The 15,659-nt window shown below is 37.4% G+C and overlaps 1 protein-coding gene across 1 annotated transcript in view; it reads right to left on the reverse strand.

Annotated features, from left to right (window-relative positions):
- Positions 1-15,659, reverse strand: part of LOC122817659 (tetraspanin-33-like) — a 477,846-nt gene that overhangs the window by 405,661 nt on the left and 56,526 nt on the right. Inside the window, exon 2 of the mRNA XM_044090722.1 lies at positions 7,364-7,421. Coding sequence (XP_043946657.1) covers positions 7,364-7,421 — 58 coding nt within the window. The remainder of the gene's footprint in view (positions 1-7,363; positions 7,422-15,659) is intronic.

Raw genomic sequence — 15,659 nt, forward strand, 5'->3', positions numbered from 1 at the left:
TGAATATGGATTCCTTAAATGAGTAAGCAATTAACAATTTGCTAATGTACAAATATCTTGTGCAGTTTAACAAATGCTATGCATATTTAAAGGTAACAGCTGATAACACTGGTGATCTGTGTTCCTCGTGTCAAAAGATGGATGATTTGGTTACCATTCTTAGAAGTAAATCTAGATGTAATGATGATAATTGCAAATGTGTAATTGGCATGGCTTGGAGACCTGTTGTTTCATATATTAATGACTGGACTGATTAACTAAATAATGTTAGGCATAGAACAAATAGAACACATTTACAAAATGATGCATCTGCTTTCTGCAAAGATCATTCAGCCCCTATGAAACAAGACGATGCCCCTGACAACTTTGGAATCCTGGATGCAAGTATTCAGCAATCTGAGGATCCAGTTTGTTTAGAAGGAAACAAAAACGAAAGAAAGGAAGAAGTTCATAACAAATAACAAGGAAGAGAAAGAAACTGATTAATGACTGTAAAGGAAAGACAATAAATAAAAAGGACACTGCTTTGTTATGTAACACACAGATTACAGGGAATGATGATGTTTGTCTGTCAGAAAACCTTCAGTCTACAGAAAAAGGCACCATTTTCCAACGGAGGAGGTAGAAAAAAGAGGCAAGGGGCAGGTGAAAAGGAAGAAATCAAAATTGAACATGGAAGGATTGAAGAACATCACTGTAAGAAAAAAGAAGAGAAAGACATATGTTGACTACATGGCTCAAGCTGTGGATTTACAATGCCAGCTGAATGAGAATGTAATACACAGTGAAAACAGTGGAATTAATAAGACTAATGGTGATGAAGATCTATCCTTCGTAACAATTGATAGAGCAGATATTATGTATTAGAAGCTGAAGATTAAAGATATTCTTGTAATTGGAGATTCAGTTATTAGAGGAACTGATACTTGTATTTGCAGAGACAATGAACATCAAATAGTGTTATGTTGGCCAGGAGCAAGAATAGAAGATGTGAGACAAGCCTTGGAACACCTTAATGTAAGGAAGTATGGATCTGTTTTTATTCATGTTGGTACAAATGATGTCACCCGCAAAGATTCTCTGACTGTTAGTAGGGAACTGACAGCCCTCTTAGATAGTATAGCTTGTACTGGTGTTAGGACATATTTCTCACACATCACCTATAGAAAGGATAGTCAGGTCACTGTGAATGAATAGATTTTTGGGGTAAATACCTACATGGACAAAAATGTGTCTTTTTAAAAAAATGGAAATGTGTAGAGCATCCAAGCCTAGTTTTGGGCACACGTGTTCAGACAGGATGATGTGCATTTGTCAAGATCAGGGAAGAGAATTTTTGCAGCAGATATTTTGCAGTATTTGACAAACACTAGGCAGGATTTTTGCCAGGTCGAAAATTTAACAGTTCACAGTTAGCAAAATTTGATGCATCTCTGATGGTTGTTAATGCTAGGAGCATTAATAATAATGTTTTTTTATTGGAAGATTTGCTACGTTCCCACAAGTTTGATGTTGTTATTGTTTGTGAAATATGATTAAAGAACAATGACCGGAAACCAGTTCTGTCAGGGTATAAATGTTTTTACTGTAGCAGGCATTCTAACAAAAAAATCAGGTGGCGGTGTTATGATAGGGAGTAACGATAGCTGTGAGACCTGTGATTATTACATGTTCAGTGATAATACCAGTACTATAGACTGTGTAATTGTGACAATAAAAACAACCCTGAAACATATAACAATTGTGGAGTGTATAGACCACCAAAGTCAAGTGCAGATTACCTAGAGGAATTCATACATTTCTTGCATGAAACACAGGAGGGAAGAATAATATTAGCTGGGGACTTAAATTTACCAGAAACAGAGTGGAATAATATTGATTCAACAACTACAGTAACAAAATTATTTACAGTGTATATTCAGGAACAACAAATGCTTCAGATTATTAAAAAAAAAAAAAAAACTACCAGGGGATGGAACATACTAGACATTGTTTGTGTTCCCAAAGAAATTACTGTAACTTCAAGTCAAGTTTTACCACCACTGATGTGCAGTGATCGTGGGGTTATAAAGGTTAATTTGTTGCTAGATAATTCTGCCAAACTGAAATCTAAGCCAATGCACAAAAGGTTTATTACAGATATACGGAAGCAACACAGTCACTGTGTAAAACTAACTGGAGTGAGGTGTTCAGTGGAAAAACTGCAGATGGAATGTGGAAAGTTTTGAAAGAGAAGTTGTATGAATACAAAAATCACAAAAATGTTTAACATCAGGATCTAGGCATACAACGTCAGGGGGGTATATTTCCATAAGAACAAGATATCTGATTACGGTGAGAGACAAAAAAATATAAGAAATGTAAGAGAGATCGAACTACAACTTTGAAAACTGAAATAAACAAGCTAGACAAATAGATGAAGCATAGTGTGAGACAAGATCAAGAAAAATTTGAAGAAAATTTATATAAAGATATTGAGCATAATAAGAAACCTTTTTATAGATGCATAAGATGTGGAAGGAGTAAAGACACAAATTGGTAAACTGTGTGCAGATTCTAAAATTTATTCTCAGATACAACAGATTATAGATATATTTACAAAATTTTATGCAAAACAGTTTGGCTCCACAAAAGGGGTGATAAGTTGTCCTAGTGACATTCAGTTAACTCCAGATACTGGAATCAAATTAGATTATATTGAAAAAGAACTGTACAAACTGGATCTAAACAAAGCACAGGGAGGAGACGGAATAAGTAACAATGACCTTAGAACACTTCAGCAAGAACTTACAGTACCGTTATATCTATTATTCACTATGTCATATAAATATGGGGAGATTCCTCAAGATTGGAGACATGTGCTTATTAAGCCTGTCTTTAAGGGAAAAGGGAGAAGGACAAACCCAGAGTCATATAGACCCTTAAGTCTACTTTCATGTTGTGGAAAAACAATGAAGAAGGTAATATTGAATAAGTTATTGTCAGAACTGGATAGGTTGGGACTTGAAACAATATATCAGCATGCATATGTTGAAAATAGATCTGTTACCACCTGTAACATGATGTTCTATAACAATATTAACAGCTATGAATGAAAAATTGTGCTGTGATGTAATTTATATAGACTTAACTTCAGCATTTGACAGGGTCATACACAGAACACTGATCAATAAATTAGTACAACTAGGTATTGACGTACTGTTGATAAGATGGATAGCTGCATGGCTTACAAATAGGACATGGCAAGTATCATACAGCAACTGGACAGGTGAAATCCTTGGTTACTGTCAAGGTGTCCCACATGGCTCTGTCCTAGGCCTTTACTTGTTTAGATTGTATATTTCAGACCTAACTTTTTCATCTGAGGTGTTCTACATTCTATATGCAGATGACCTGAAATTGGGTAAACTGATTGCATGTGTTACAGATAAGGCATGTCTGCAAAATAACTTGACTAAATTGACCATTTGGGGACAGGAGAATAATAAGCTGATAAATACATCGAAAACTAAGCATATGAAATTTGGGAGACATAAATTGAAAGGTGAATATTTAATATAGCACACAGTGATTAAAACTGTAGACTCATTTAAGGACCTGGATATATGGGTAGATTCAGCTATGAGTTTTTCTAATCATGTCATCCAATTGGTTAATATAGCAATAACCCACGCCTGGGTGTGGGTAATGCTGGATTTACCCACGGTTGGCGTGGTTTGGTCCCGAGCCCGAGGACCAAACAAAGCCATCTGTGGGTAAATCCAGCATTACCCACACCAGAAGTGGTTATTGCTATTATAATGACATTATTTAAGAAAAAATAATTACTTTTCTTAAATAATGGCATTGTATAATGCCTCCTTGCTGCCCTTCCGCAGCTGTCTGGTATTCAGCGGCAGTTCTGATGTACTGCATGCGTATACTACGCAGTACATCAGAGCTGTGGGCAAAAGCAATGGAGAAAGCAAGATCTCCATTGCTTTTACTGTTTCGCTATGTTAAATGGGTTTAACATAGCGAGACAGCTTTAAAAAGCAAAGGGTATCTCCGTTGCTTATTTTAAAGCTGTCTCGCTATGTTAAACCCATTTAACATAGCAGAATTTTGAAAAAGCAACGGAGAAAGCAAGATTTCCGTTGCTTTTTACAACTGTTTTGCTATGTTAAATGGGTTTAGCATAGCGAGACAGCTTTAAAATAAGCAACGGAGATCTCTGTTGCTTTTTTACTGTTTTGCTATGTTAAACCCATTTAACATAGCGAGACAGGTTTAAAAAAAAAAGCAATGGAGAAAGCAAGATCTCCGTTGCTTTTTACACGTGTCGCTATGTTAAAAGAGTTTAACATAGCGAGACATATAAAAAGCAACGGAGATCTCCGTTGCTTTTTTTAAACCTGTGTCGCTATGTTAAACTCCTTTAACATAGCGAGACAGTGTTTTAAAAAAGACTTATACTAATGGAAAAAGTCCGGGCGACTGGACCTTTTTCCATTAGATTGGCCAATCAGCGTGCACGTTTTGGAATATTAATGGAGGGGTCATGGTATAATGATAGTTATAAAACTGTAGGTTGTATAAAAAGATTTATGGAAATCAAAAATAATGAAGTCAGTTTGTTAGGTTAGGTTAGGTAGAGGAGTTGGCATAATGGTTAAGGTCTTCACCTTAGTAACACAAGGTTTACGGTTTGATTCTTACCTCGGGTTACTGGCTAGGCTTAAAATGGCTTTTCAGAGCAGTTAGCCTAATATTCACCTATGAACATTAGACCCAAACTAGAGTATGGAATAACAATATGGAAACCCTATAACAAAACAAACATGAGTAAACTGGAAAGAGTACAGTGGAAATAGACCAAGGGCATCCATGGATGTGAAAATTTAAGTTATTATGAAAGACTAAAATATATGAACTTGTACAGTGTCTCTTACAGACATCTAAGAGGAGATCTTACTCAGGTATATAGGACAGTTAGAGACAACTACCTCTGGGAATGTTTGGGTTGTCAAAAAGTACTAGAGAATCATCAGACAACCTGTGTAGAAAATTCTATAGGAAGGAGAAGTGTACTAATTGGTTCTCTGACAGAGTAGCCAATGAATGGAACAGACTACCTAATTACACTAAAGCAAATACTAGTTTAGTTATTTTAAGAACAGCCTGGACACTTATTATGGGAACAAGTGTTTTGGTATGTTGGCAAGCTAGAAGGGCATTAATGTCCGTGCTTGAAATATTTGTATGTATGTATGTATCAGTGAGAATAAAAGATGAGATGGAAAACACACATGGAACATTATAGTAAATGCATATCTTCTTTTTAATGCCCATGCTTGAAATATTTGTATGTATGTATGTATGTATGTATGTATGTATCAGTTAGAATAAAAGATGAGATGGAAAACACCCATGGAACATTATAGTAAATGCATAACTTCTTTTTTCTTCTTCCTCCTTATTTCAACAGGTCCTGTAAATACAAGATCAGGGGAGTTTCAGTTCCTTGGTGTTCTGACCTGCATTCCCTTGGTCAGTACAAATACCACCTCGGTCTTTTCTTTAAGAGTCAAAGACCCAGCAGGATCCATTTGGTAACATAATAACTTGTGGTATGTAGTAATTATGCTAAGCTGCTGGGTTTTACTGGCATGGATTTTAATAGCAAGTGAAATAGTTTTATTCCTTTTGTAGAAAACTATTGAAGATATAACCAGAGAAGCTGATATTACAGCTCAAGAATTATTGCATAAGACAAGACAAACACAGTGTGCAAACAGTGAAGTCAGTATAAGGCTTGCAACATGATTACAAGAAGTTAATGTATATTCCACAGAGAATACTGTATTGTTACCAAACATTACCTTGCTGGAGACTAGAGCCACAAGGCAACATAGACTCAATTTGTTAAACAGAGGGGACCACAGAAGAGGGAAAAGCTAAAATGATAAACATGAAGAGTGCACCGATAATGCTGATTCATGGATGCCAGTTGTCAGTGTAATACATAAGGAATCTAAGAAAATGTTATTTTACAAATAAAATTAAACTACTGCATAGTAGGGCCAGAGTTCAAGCTGAATTGTTCTTGACAACTTATTAGCAACTTCATGCACAACAGAAGATTAAGAATTTTAATTGCATTTTGCAGGTGTAGGAAGACATGACAGCATAGATGGAAGTGGTGTAGAGAAATCCATCATACATGAAAAAAGGTTTCTGTATAGGAAAAGATATAATTGCATCTGCCTTATAATATCTATATATATTGCTGCTGACAACCTTTTTCTTACACTAAACTGTGTCACCATTCACCCCACACCAAGCTGCTGTTCCAGTCTCTACCAGGTTAGTGTAAGGTGATAATCTGCTAAATGTATAGCAGAGCATCTGTTTGCACCTCCAAAGCCCAAGGATCAAAATAAACCAAGGAGAAAATATACAGTCAAATGGTAAAAAAGTACAGTTTTTCAAGCAGTAAATTTTCATTTCAAGAAGGTTTGCTGGGATAATATAACTGTTGAAGGTATGAGAGGTATATTCCCCCTCATGAGAAACTGAATGAACCAGAATGAAAAGAACCAGCATCCCTGAATGAACTATTTGAGTGATCTGTTCCAAAACTGCCTAAAAGCATTTGGGTACCAAGAAACAGCTTTTCTTCTCTTGAAGTGATGGAAGAGCTCAAACAGGTATCAGAACTCTTAGTATTAGATGGATATGGTCACCTAATCTAAGCATCAAGCAGAAAGCCTGTCTATATGCAAGATGACTACAAATGTAAGCTTTTTGTTGATAGAACAGAGGATAATGGAGCCTCCCTATCTTATGTGTGTGGATTACTGCATTCACGTCAGGTTTGTTTACCTGTCCCAGCTTTGTCCTGATGCCATGTAATTGTATATTATCTCATAGAACCCCTGTCTACAAGTGGCGTAATCTGTAGCAGGTGAAAGTCATTTACAATCTCTAGGTATGAGACTGAGTGAAGGTGTTTGTCTTACAGTCTGACGAGCAGAACAAGGAAGGCTCAGACAGCTGATAATATATTAACAAAAAATCAGTAAGAAACTGGAATCATGTTTAGTAAAATTTAACCATATAAGTGTTACTGATAACTTTTTCCCCTGCTCTTCCCATGGCAAAGTTTCTAATGTTATACCTAAGGGTTAAAAGAAACGTACAAATGTTTCTGTCCCACTGCAGATCTGCCCAGTCTTCAGATTTTCAGTGATTCAGAACAAAAAATGTGGAAGAAACTTTTTTGCAGTGGAAAAGTAAGACAGAAACAATCATGCACCCACACTAGCACTAGACTAGGGAATGTGTTACAATTAATGACATAACTGATTCTATTTACACTTACCTGCCTCTTTAGCTAGTTTTGCATAGATACCAATTGCTATCAGCAGTCCACTGGCAACCTGTCATTAAAACATTGAAGAGAAAAATAAATGTTATGTAAAAATGGAAAATCAAAATTAGTCATCCATCTGCCTTGTCTACACATAATGTATTTGCCATGCACAAGTAATAAGTTTCCAGACAGCCCCAGTATCTCAACAGGTAGCACACTCAAACCTTTGTTGCAGAAGAATGTGTATTCTCTTCTCACATGAAGTACTTAGATTAATTTTGAGAGGGGGCAGGATCTGCATAATCGTTACCTCACAGATGCAAGGCAAAGGGTTTGATTCTGACCGCTAGTTATTGGCTAGGCCTGTAATAGGCTGCAGACTGATAGCCTAATATTTACCTTTGACCGTAAGACATTGAATTAATGTACAGAACAGAGCCTCTATGACCACTAAAGCATGTCTTTTACTTTTATGCTGAAAATAAAAAAAAATGTGACTATATCCTTATACTAAATCTGGAACAAATAATAAAAAGAAAAAAAAACTAACATTTCTAAAATGGATATATTTTCATTGTACATGTGATCATTCCACTGTATTCTGTACTCATCAGCCCAGTCACTGAGTATAATGCCCCCTTCTTTATGTACTAGTCCAACTATCTGATACAGCTTGAATACCCACAGCATTTTCTTAGTAAGAAAATGAAGGGCCTAAATCATAAAAACTATGCAGACCATTTCAAAGACTTGTCACTCATCTCAGTGTCATTCATACATGCTACTGAGAGGTGATCTCTGCCTTGCATGCAAAGCCCAAACAGACCACATTCTGTCAGACCTACTGCATATTCACAAGTCCAATGGGGAGCACGAACACCCACTCAAAAGATTTAAATTTCTTTTGCAGCATAAATATAATATGCTGGAGAGATAGATATGTATAACAGAGAATACCACTTCTTTGGAACTGCATCCCTCTCCACATAAAGCAAGTACCTCTCGTACTAATCAAATGTAATTTGGAAGAATGGATAGGTAACCACAAACTCACCTGTAGTTTAGCACACTTGTCCGACGTGGATAGAAGCAAAATGTAAATGTTCGATTTGTCTCTGTATTATTTATAAGTAAAATATAAAGACTAAAAACTTCATAGATCAATAGCCAAGTAAGTACCTATGAATCTATGGATATCAGGAAAAAAGTAGGAGGTGTCCGTAGTATAAATTATAACTGTTTTATTGTTGGCAGTACAGACGTTTTCCCCTAACAATTCTGTAACTATGTCTAAAGCTATCACAAGGCCTTTGTTGCCAAGTGTACTCAGAACTGTGAAACAATGAACATGCTTACAACAGACATTAACAGACGTGTGAAGTGGTAAACTGTCTTCTGAGGCAGACATTCCATCAGTAACACTGAATGTATTTAAGGCTGAGAAAGTAAAAAACAAAAAAAGTGGAAAAAAATAAGCCAGTAACATCTGCTCATGTTAAGTGATCTTTAATCAGGTTTTGCAGGACTGGTGTGCATTTTGTGAGAAGTAAGCTACAAAACGTTATTGTGCAAAACAAACTTAAAATCTATTACCATACCAGTTATGTTTTACTACAATCAGACATCTGAGTGAGGTATTAACAAAATTGCTATAATTGTATTAACAAAATTGCTATAATTGCTGAGTGGGGTAAGGCTATCTGTGGATGAAAGTAACATTTCCTCTTGTTATCTGCTCAGTATAAACCATAATTAATCTGGCATTTATGTGAAGTGTGGCCATTATTTCTTTTCCACACTCAGCATCCGAGGTGCACATAGTCAACAGAGTAGTTATAATTGCTGGATACACCAACTATCTTTGGATGAAAGACTGGTCCTACTGTCACTAGTCTGGCTTTGCAAAGGTATTGTACATTTGCATAGCAATTTGAAAAACTTTCCTGTGACCATTTATTTGCAGACTGACATGTTAAGGCATATGCAGTCAAATTGACTGTAATTGATAAATGCAGCATATTATAATGGCAGCAGTTTCAGTAGCCTTTTAAGATTAAAATGTTCTGAAATAGGTAGTTTTGTCATTAGATAGTAATTTTTGTTTAACTTCTTGTTAGAAAAATGTTCAAGACTACATAGATTTAAAACACACAAATTCTTTGTTTTTTTCTAAAGAATAACTGTTTAAAATTACATTTATTGTTTAATACATAAATCTGCCAGGTAAGTGTATATTTAAACAACCAGGACAGGGACCATCAGTTATACTTTCTTCATATTTCAATCATGAAGAAAGCTAGAGTTCTTTAAGCATTTCTGAATGCTGAATGATTATTTGTAAAGGAGGTGAACTACTGTAGTGGTAGTTGTTAAATATGTCTGATTAAGAAATAATAACACTTGCAGTGGTGGTGCTGCGGTAGCGTTGTCGCCTCACAGTATGACGTCCTGTTCGATTCTCAGTTAGAGCGTCTTCTGTGTGGAGACATGCGTGAATGGGCATACCTTCGTTGAAGGTTGTGCATCAGAGCTGGCAACTCGGCACGTAAAAATCTACTGCCAATCATTAGCGGACCGGAGTACTGCTGTGGCTACCCCTAACCGGGAAAAGCCAAAAGACACAACAACAACAACACTTGAGCCAGCAAAGAAGTAGAGATAGAAACACAATGTATTGCTGCCTTTGTATCTTGCTGCAATGATCTCTCTCAGAAAAGAGTTCTTTTAAATAAATATTGTGGTGACATTTATGGAAAAACAGATGATTAATCTGACAGCAGTTTTATTCCATCATGGTAGGATGTAGTGTGCTATTATCATTCTGTATTCTAATAATGCCTGTGATAAAAGAGCCAAGTGTGTGTGTGTGTGTGTGTGTGTGTGTGTGTGTGTGTGTGTGTGTGTGTGTGTGTGTGTGTGTGTGTGCGTTTGTATGTATACCCTGTACATATACATCTATAGATATAGATATTAATAGATATACATAGAGATGGATTCATAGATTGTTACTACCCTAACGACCTGGGGGGGGGGGGGGGGCTTTTCTAAGCCTAGCTTTCCCAAAAAGAATAATGACGTCCTGTATCCAAATAGTACATTGAGGGCCATGCATTTATTAGCTACCTCTGTCCATAAGGGACATGGGTGCCAGGCCTGCTATAAAGTTCCTATTCCTCATCCACTTGTCTAGGTTGCACCTAAACTAGGTAATAGACAAACTCAGCTTCACATGGATGGGGAGCCTATTCCATAGGAGGGGCAGTCTCTTGGACACAGATCTGTCCCTCAGCATGTTCTGTTTAAGTCACAGATAAAATTCATGTCCCTAGACATACTTCTCAGCTGTCCAGATTTTTGGCTTATATTTTTAGCCTGTTCCTCATAAAGTTTGTAGTTTTCTGGATTTTTGTGGCAAATCACTGAGGTCTGAATTCACCAAGTAACTAACGGTGGATATTTGAGTTTCAGACTTCATAGCCTTCAGAAAATGCATGGTAACACAAGACTTTTTATTCTAGCAACTTTCAAAGTTTATAACAGCAATATTTAAAAATTGTCCTTATTTTGGGGTCTTTGTTCTCACTATTATGCTTGGCTTTTTTGTGTTAAGAGGTTGAGAGCTATGTTCCTAGACCTTATATTTCTGGTACTCATTGACTTACAAATACGTACGAGATTCATAAGTGAGGGGTTTGCAAATGCCTTGTAAGCCAGGCATAGATCACAGCTTGCACAATCTTTAGGAGACTGAGTAGAGGGAAAGGGCTTTAAGGTGCTCTGAATAAGGCAGGTTTCTTAGACCTTGTATTCTTTTTGTAAGCAACCTCTGAGGTCAGTCTACTTGTTGCATATGCTTGGTCAGGTACATACCAAAGGGAGCACTGTACTCTGTGACTGCCTGGTCTGATAAGGGTGAAGTACAGTGGGAAATGACCTCTTTGGACCTAGATGCCATGCTCTGACTTTTAAGTTGTGCATCATAAAAGGACTTCCTCACCACCCTGACCATGTGGTGGTTGGCTACTGTCTACATGCATACCCAGATCCCTGACCACTGGGTTGACCCTTAGGAGTGAATTATCAACATAGTAATTAGCCAGGATAGTTTACTTCCCAAAGAGTATGATTATACATTTCTTAGCATTATGTTTAAGGCTATGGCTTTGGCACCATTTGTTAGTTAGAGATAAGCCTTCTTGAAGAATGCTTGTGTCAGCAGGGGAGTCGATGATAACCCCCAGCTTGCAGTTATATGCAAATTTAGTCAGCCATAAACCTTCATAATTTTATTCCATTTCAGAGAAATAGATGCAGAAAAGGAGTGGGCCCAGTACCGAAACATGGGGGACTGCGCTAGTGACTGGCCTCTTGGCAGAGGTGGCCTCACCTATTTTGACCTCCTGGGTACTATCACTGAGCCAGTTGACTATCCAGTGGATGATACAAGGGTTTATACATAAATAAGTGAACTTGTCTAAAATGCCTGAGTGGGGTATTGTATTAAAAGCCTTGGCCAGGTCAAGGTCAGCTGTGTGCTGAGTCTTAATTGATCTACTTCTTTGGTGACCCTCTCAAAAAAGTACAGCAGATTTAATAGGCATGACCTTCCTTAACGAAGCTGAACTATGATGGGTCCAGCATTTGCAGGTTATCTATGTCTTCATTTTATTTATTTTATTTATTTTTTATTTATTTAACATTTGTTGACCGGGAAAGTCCGACTAGGTTCCACAGATCCTGTTTTCAGCGGAGGCCCGGGGAGAAATGCTCCAGAAGCATGTCGTTAGAATGTGGGAGGAAACCGGAGTACCCGGAGGAAACCCACGCGAATGCAGGGAGAACATGCAAACTCCGCACAGAAGGCACCCCAGCCGAGAATCAAACCAGAGAACCTCTTGCTGTGAGGCGACAGCATTAACCGCTGCACCACTGCGCCACCCTAATTTCATTTATCATGATACCCTGATTCATTTATCATGTCCATGATGATTCTTTCCATGATCTTACATATGAGGCTTACTTATGGGCTGGTAGACAACCGGTTCAGTCATTGGACCTCCTTTTGTGCAGGGGAATGACTGTATCAATCTTCCATTCCTTGGGCACAAAATATGATGGTGCATTAGAAGTGGTGTAGGATTCCCAAGCTATAGAGGGGTAGTTGAGATCCCCTATGAATATCGTATTGGGTTGAAAGGTGAGGGACTGTAGTACATTCAGATAGGTAGTATGGGTTTCCTGGGACATGGAAGGGGACCTATAAATTGAAAGGATATGGTACGAGGCCCTGTTTATGGTGAGTTGTACACATATGAGAGCCATTGAGTCATACACTTTAACTAGTCTGGATGAGAAATTGGTTTTAATATAGACTTAGACTCCTCCACCTTTAGTTTTCTCCTGTGCAGTAGCTGGTCTGAAGGTATGAAAGGCATTATAAGCTGGCACTGCTGGGGTACACTCTGTGACTTTAAACCATGTCTCTGTTACTACACACATGTCTACACTCTCCAGGGACAGTAAGACTTGCACGGAGTGGAGTTTATTGTTAAGACTTCTAGCACTGAGTAGTATTACCTTCAGATATTCCTTCATAGGTTCAGTTAAATCTGTAGGTTTATTAGTTTGGCATTACCTTAAAAAAGCACTATGGGGTGGAAAGGTCTTTGCCAGTACCTGAAAGCCTAAAAGGGACAAGTGCATACCATACCTGGCAAAGCAGCGTGGTCTGTCAACCATGTCCTCCCAAGCTATTAAACTGACACAAGAAGCTAAGCCAACTATCAATCATTGTCTCTTGGTAACGTGGCATCATCCGTGGAGAAAATAGTGTGCTGTTGAGTGCTAGGCTTATACCTGCCTGAGACACATAATCAGTGAGCTTGATCGTGTTTGTTTTCATATAGTGAAAGGAGGTACGTCTCAGGTCATTAATACACACATGGACTATGATAGAGTCATACTAGTACCTGTGGTTTAATGACCTCAGTGCCTGTATGACTTGACAGACCTAGTCCCAGAAAGGAAGCTAATCATGACTTTCTCCTTACTCATTCTGGTGAGGGGGACATTAGTGTGCCTCATTATGAAATCACTAATGACCAGGAAATTTGGCTGTGCACTGCTTTGTCTTAAGGACATAGCATTGGCTGTGCACTGCTTTGTCTTAAGGACATAGCAGTAGAGGCAGTGGATACAGTGTTACTGTGTTTAGCTGTGGATGGTGCTGTAATGGAGTGTTTACTTGCTTGCTGTGGACCCTTTCTTTGATTGTACTGTGCAGGAGATCTTAATGCTTTAGAAGGATTAATCCAATGAAAAAATCTCCAGAGGCACACCACAACAAATGGAGCCAACCTTATGAAAACCTTTTTATTCACACAAAGAGCACAGAACAGTGGCCAGTAAGCGCTTTCAAGTTTCTCTGAATGCTTCTTCAGACTCAAAAAGGAGGGTTACCTGTAAGTGCCTCAGCATAAGTAGTTTTATCTGTAGGGTCTTTACCCTGTGCAGTGTCATTGACAGCCTCTCTAGTATTAGTTTTGGTAGTATGAGAAAATTTTGCCTTCACTTCTAAAGTGTATTTACACCTCTCGCATACTTTGTTTTATTAAGAATAAGTAGGTTGTTCTTTAATAAGAATATTTGGGTTACCAACACTTAATCTAACCTTCATTTAATCAACAATCAAAAGACTGAGAGCATAATATCAACTCAGCAAAATACTGACGAAGTAAAAATGTCTAAATAGAAAATACTGACAACATGGAAGTTTATGCCCTTTCCCCACTGCTGTGCGACCTCAGCGTTGATATATATAAATATATATATATATATATATATATATATATATATATATATATTTATATATATATATATATATATATATATGGGATCTGTACAGATCCTCGACGGCACTTTCTGCCGAAACAGAAATCACCAAACATACATAACCGAAAGTGCTGTTCACCGAAGCAGCACTTTCAGTTATGTATGCTGGTTGTGCCGGTCGCACTACAGTGCGGTTAAGGGAGAATTCCCTTTTCCCCACTGTAGTGTGACCTCGGAGTGAGAATATAAAAGTAGGGGTGGTGTGGGGGGCACAGCCCCCCACATGGGGGTGCAGGGAGGCTTGCCCCCCTGCATAAAAGATTTAGTGGTTTTTTTTTTTTTTTTTGGACAGACTTTAATGAAAGAGCTTTCATTAAAGTGTGTTGCGGTATTTTGGATTCGGACTATTGAACTTTCGTTCAATATTCCTAGATCCATATATATATATATATATATATATATATATATATATATATATATATATATATATATATATATATAGGGTCTATATTAGACATTCGAACATGCGAATGTTTAAAAGTTTGAATCAATAAAGAACGAACTTTAGTGATCGAACTTTTAAAAGTTTGAATATCTTTAAAAACAATATTTAAAAGAAAAAAAGAAAAAGTAAAGTGTTTAAGTAGGGGGCAAGCCCCCCTGCACCCCCCACGTGGTGGGCTGTGCCCCCTCACACCCAGCTACTTAAATATACCAACTCCGAGATCGCACTTCAGTGTGCTACAGTGCGGAAATGGAAAATTTCCCATTTCCTACACTGTAGCGCGATCTAGGAGTTGGTATATTTAAGTAGTGAGGGGTGTGGGAGGTGCAGGGGAGCTTGCCCCCCCTGCTTATACCCTTTAGTTTTTCTTTTTTTTACTTTGTTTTTTTTTTTTATTTTAATATATATTCGAACTTTAAAAGTTTAATCACTAAAGTTCGTTCTTTAGTGATTCGAACTTATAAACGTTCGAATATCTAATATAGATACTATATATATATATATATATATATATATATATATATATATATAAAATTCATTTTGTCAGATTTTTAATCCTTTAGTACGAGATTAAATTTTGTTACATTTTTCATTGTTTTTATAGGGGGGCAAGTCTGCTTTCACCTCCCACACTCCCTGCTAATTATGTATACCAACTCTGAGGTCACACAACAGTGGGGAACGGGCATAAACCCTTCCCTAGTATAGCTTACAACCTGTCAGCATTTTGTGCATCATTATTTTGCATTTTAGCAGTTTAGATATTTTTCACTTTTGCTCTAGTTTAGATATTATGCAGTCAGTCTTTTGACTGTTGATTAAATGAGAATTAGATTAATTGTAGGTAACCCAAGGATAAATATATATTAGTTGATAATCACATGCTCAAAGCTTGGAAGGTCAAATCAAGATGCAAATCCCACACGTGGACAGTCAGAATGATGAATACCGACACTACCAACTGACCGA

Source organism: Protopterus annectens, chromosome 13.part0, assembly GCF_019279795.1.
Source record: "Protopterus annectens isolate FY-2018-M chromosome 13.part0, PAN1.0, whole genome shotgun sequence".
Lineage (NCBI taxonomy): Eukaryota > Metazoa > Chordata > Ceratodontiformes > Protopteridae > Protopterus > Protopterus annectens.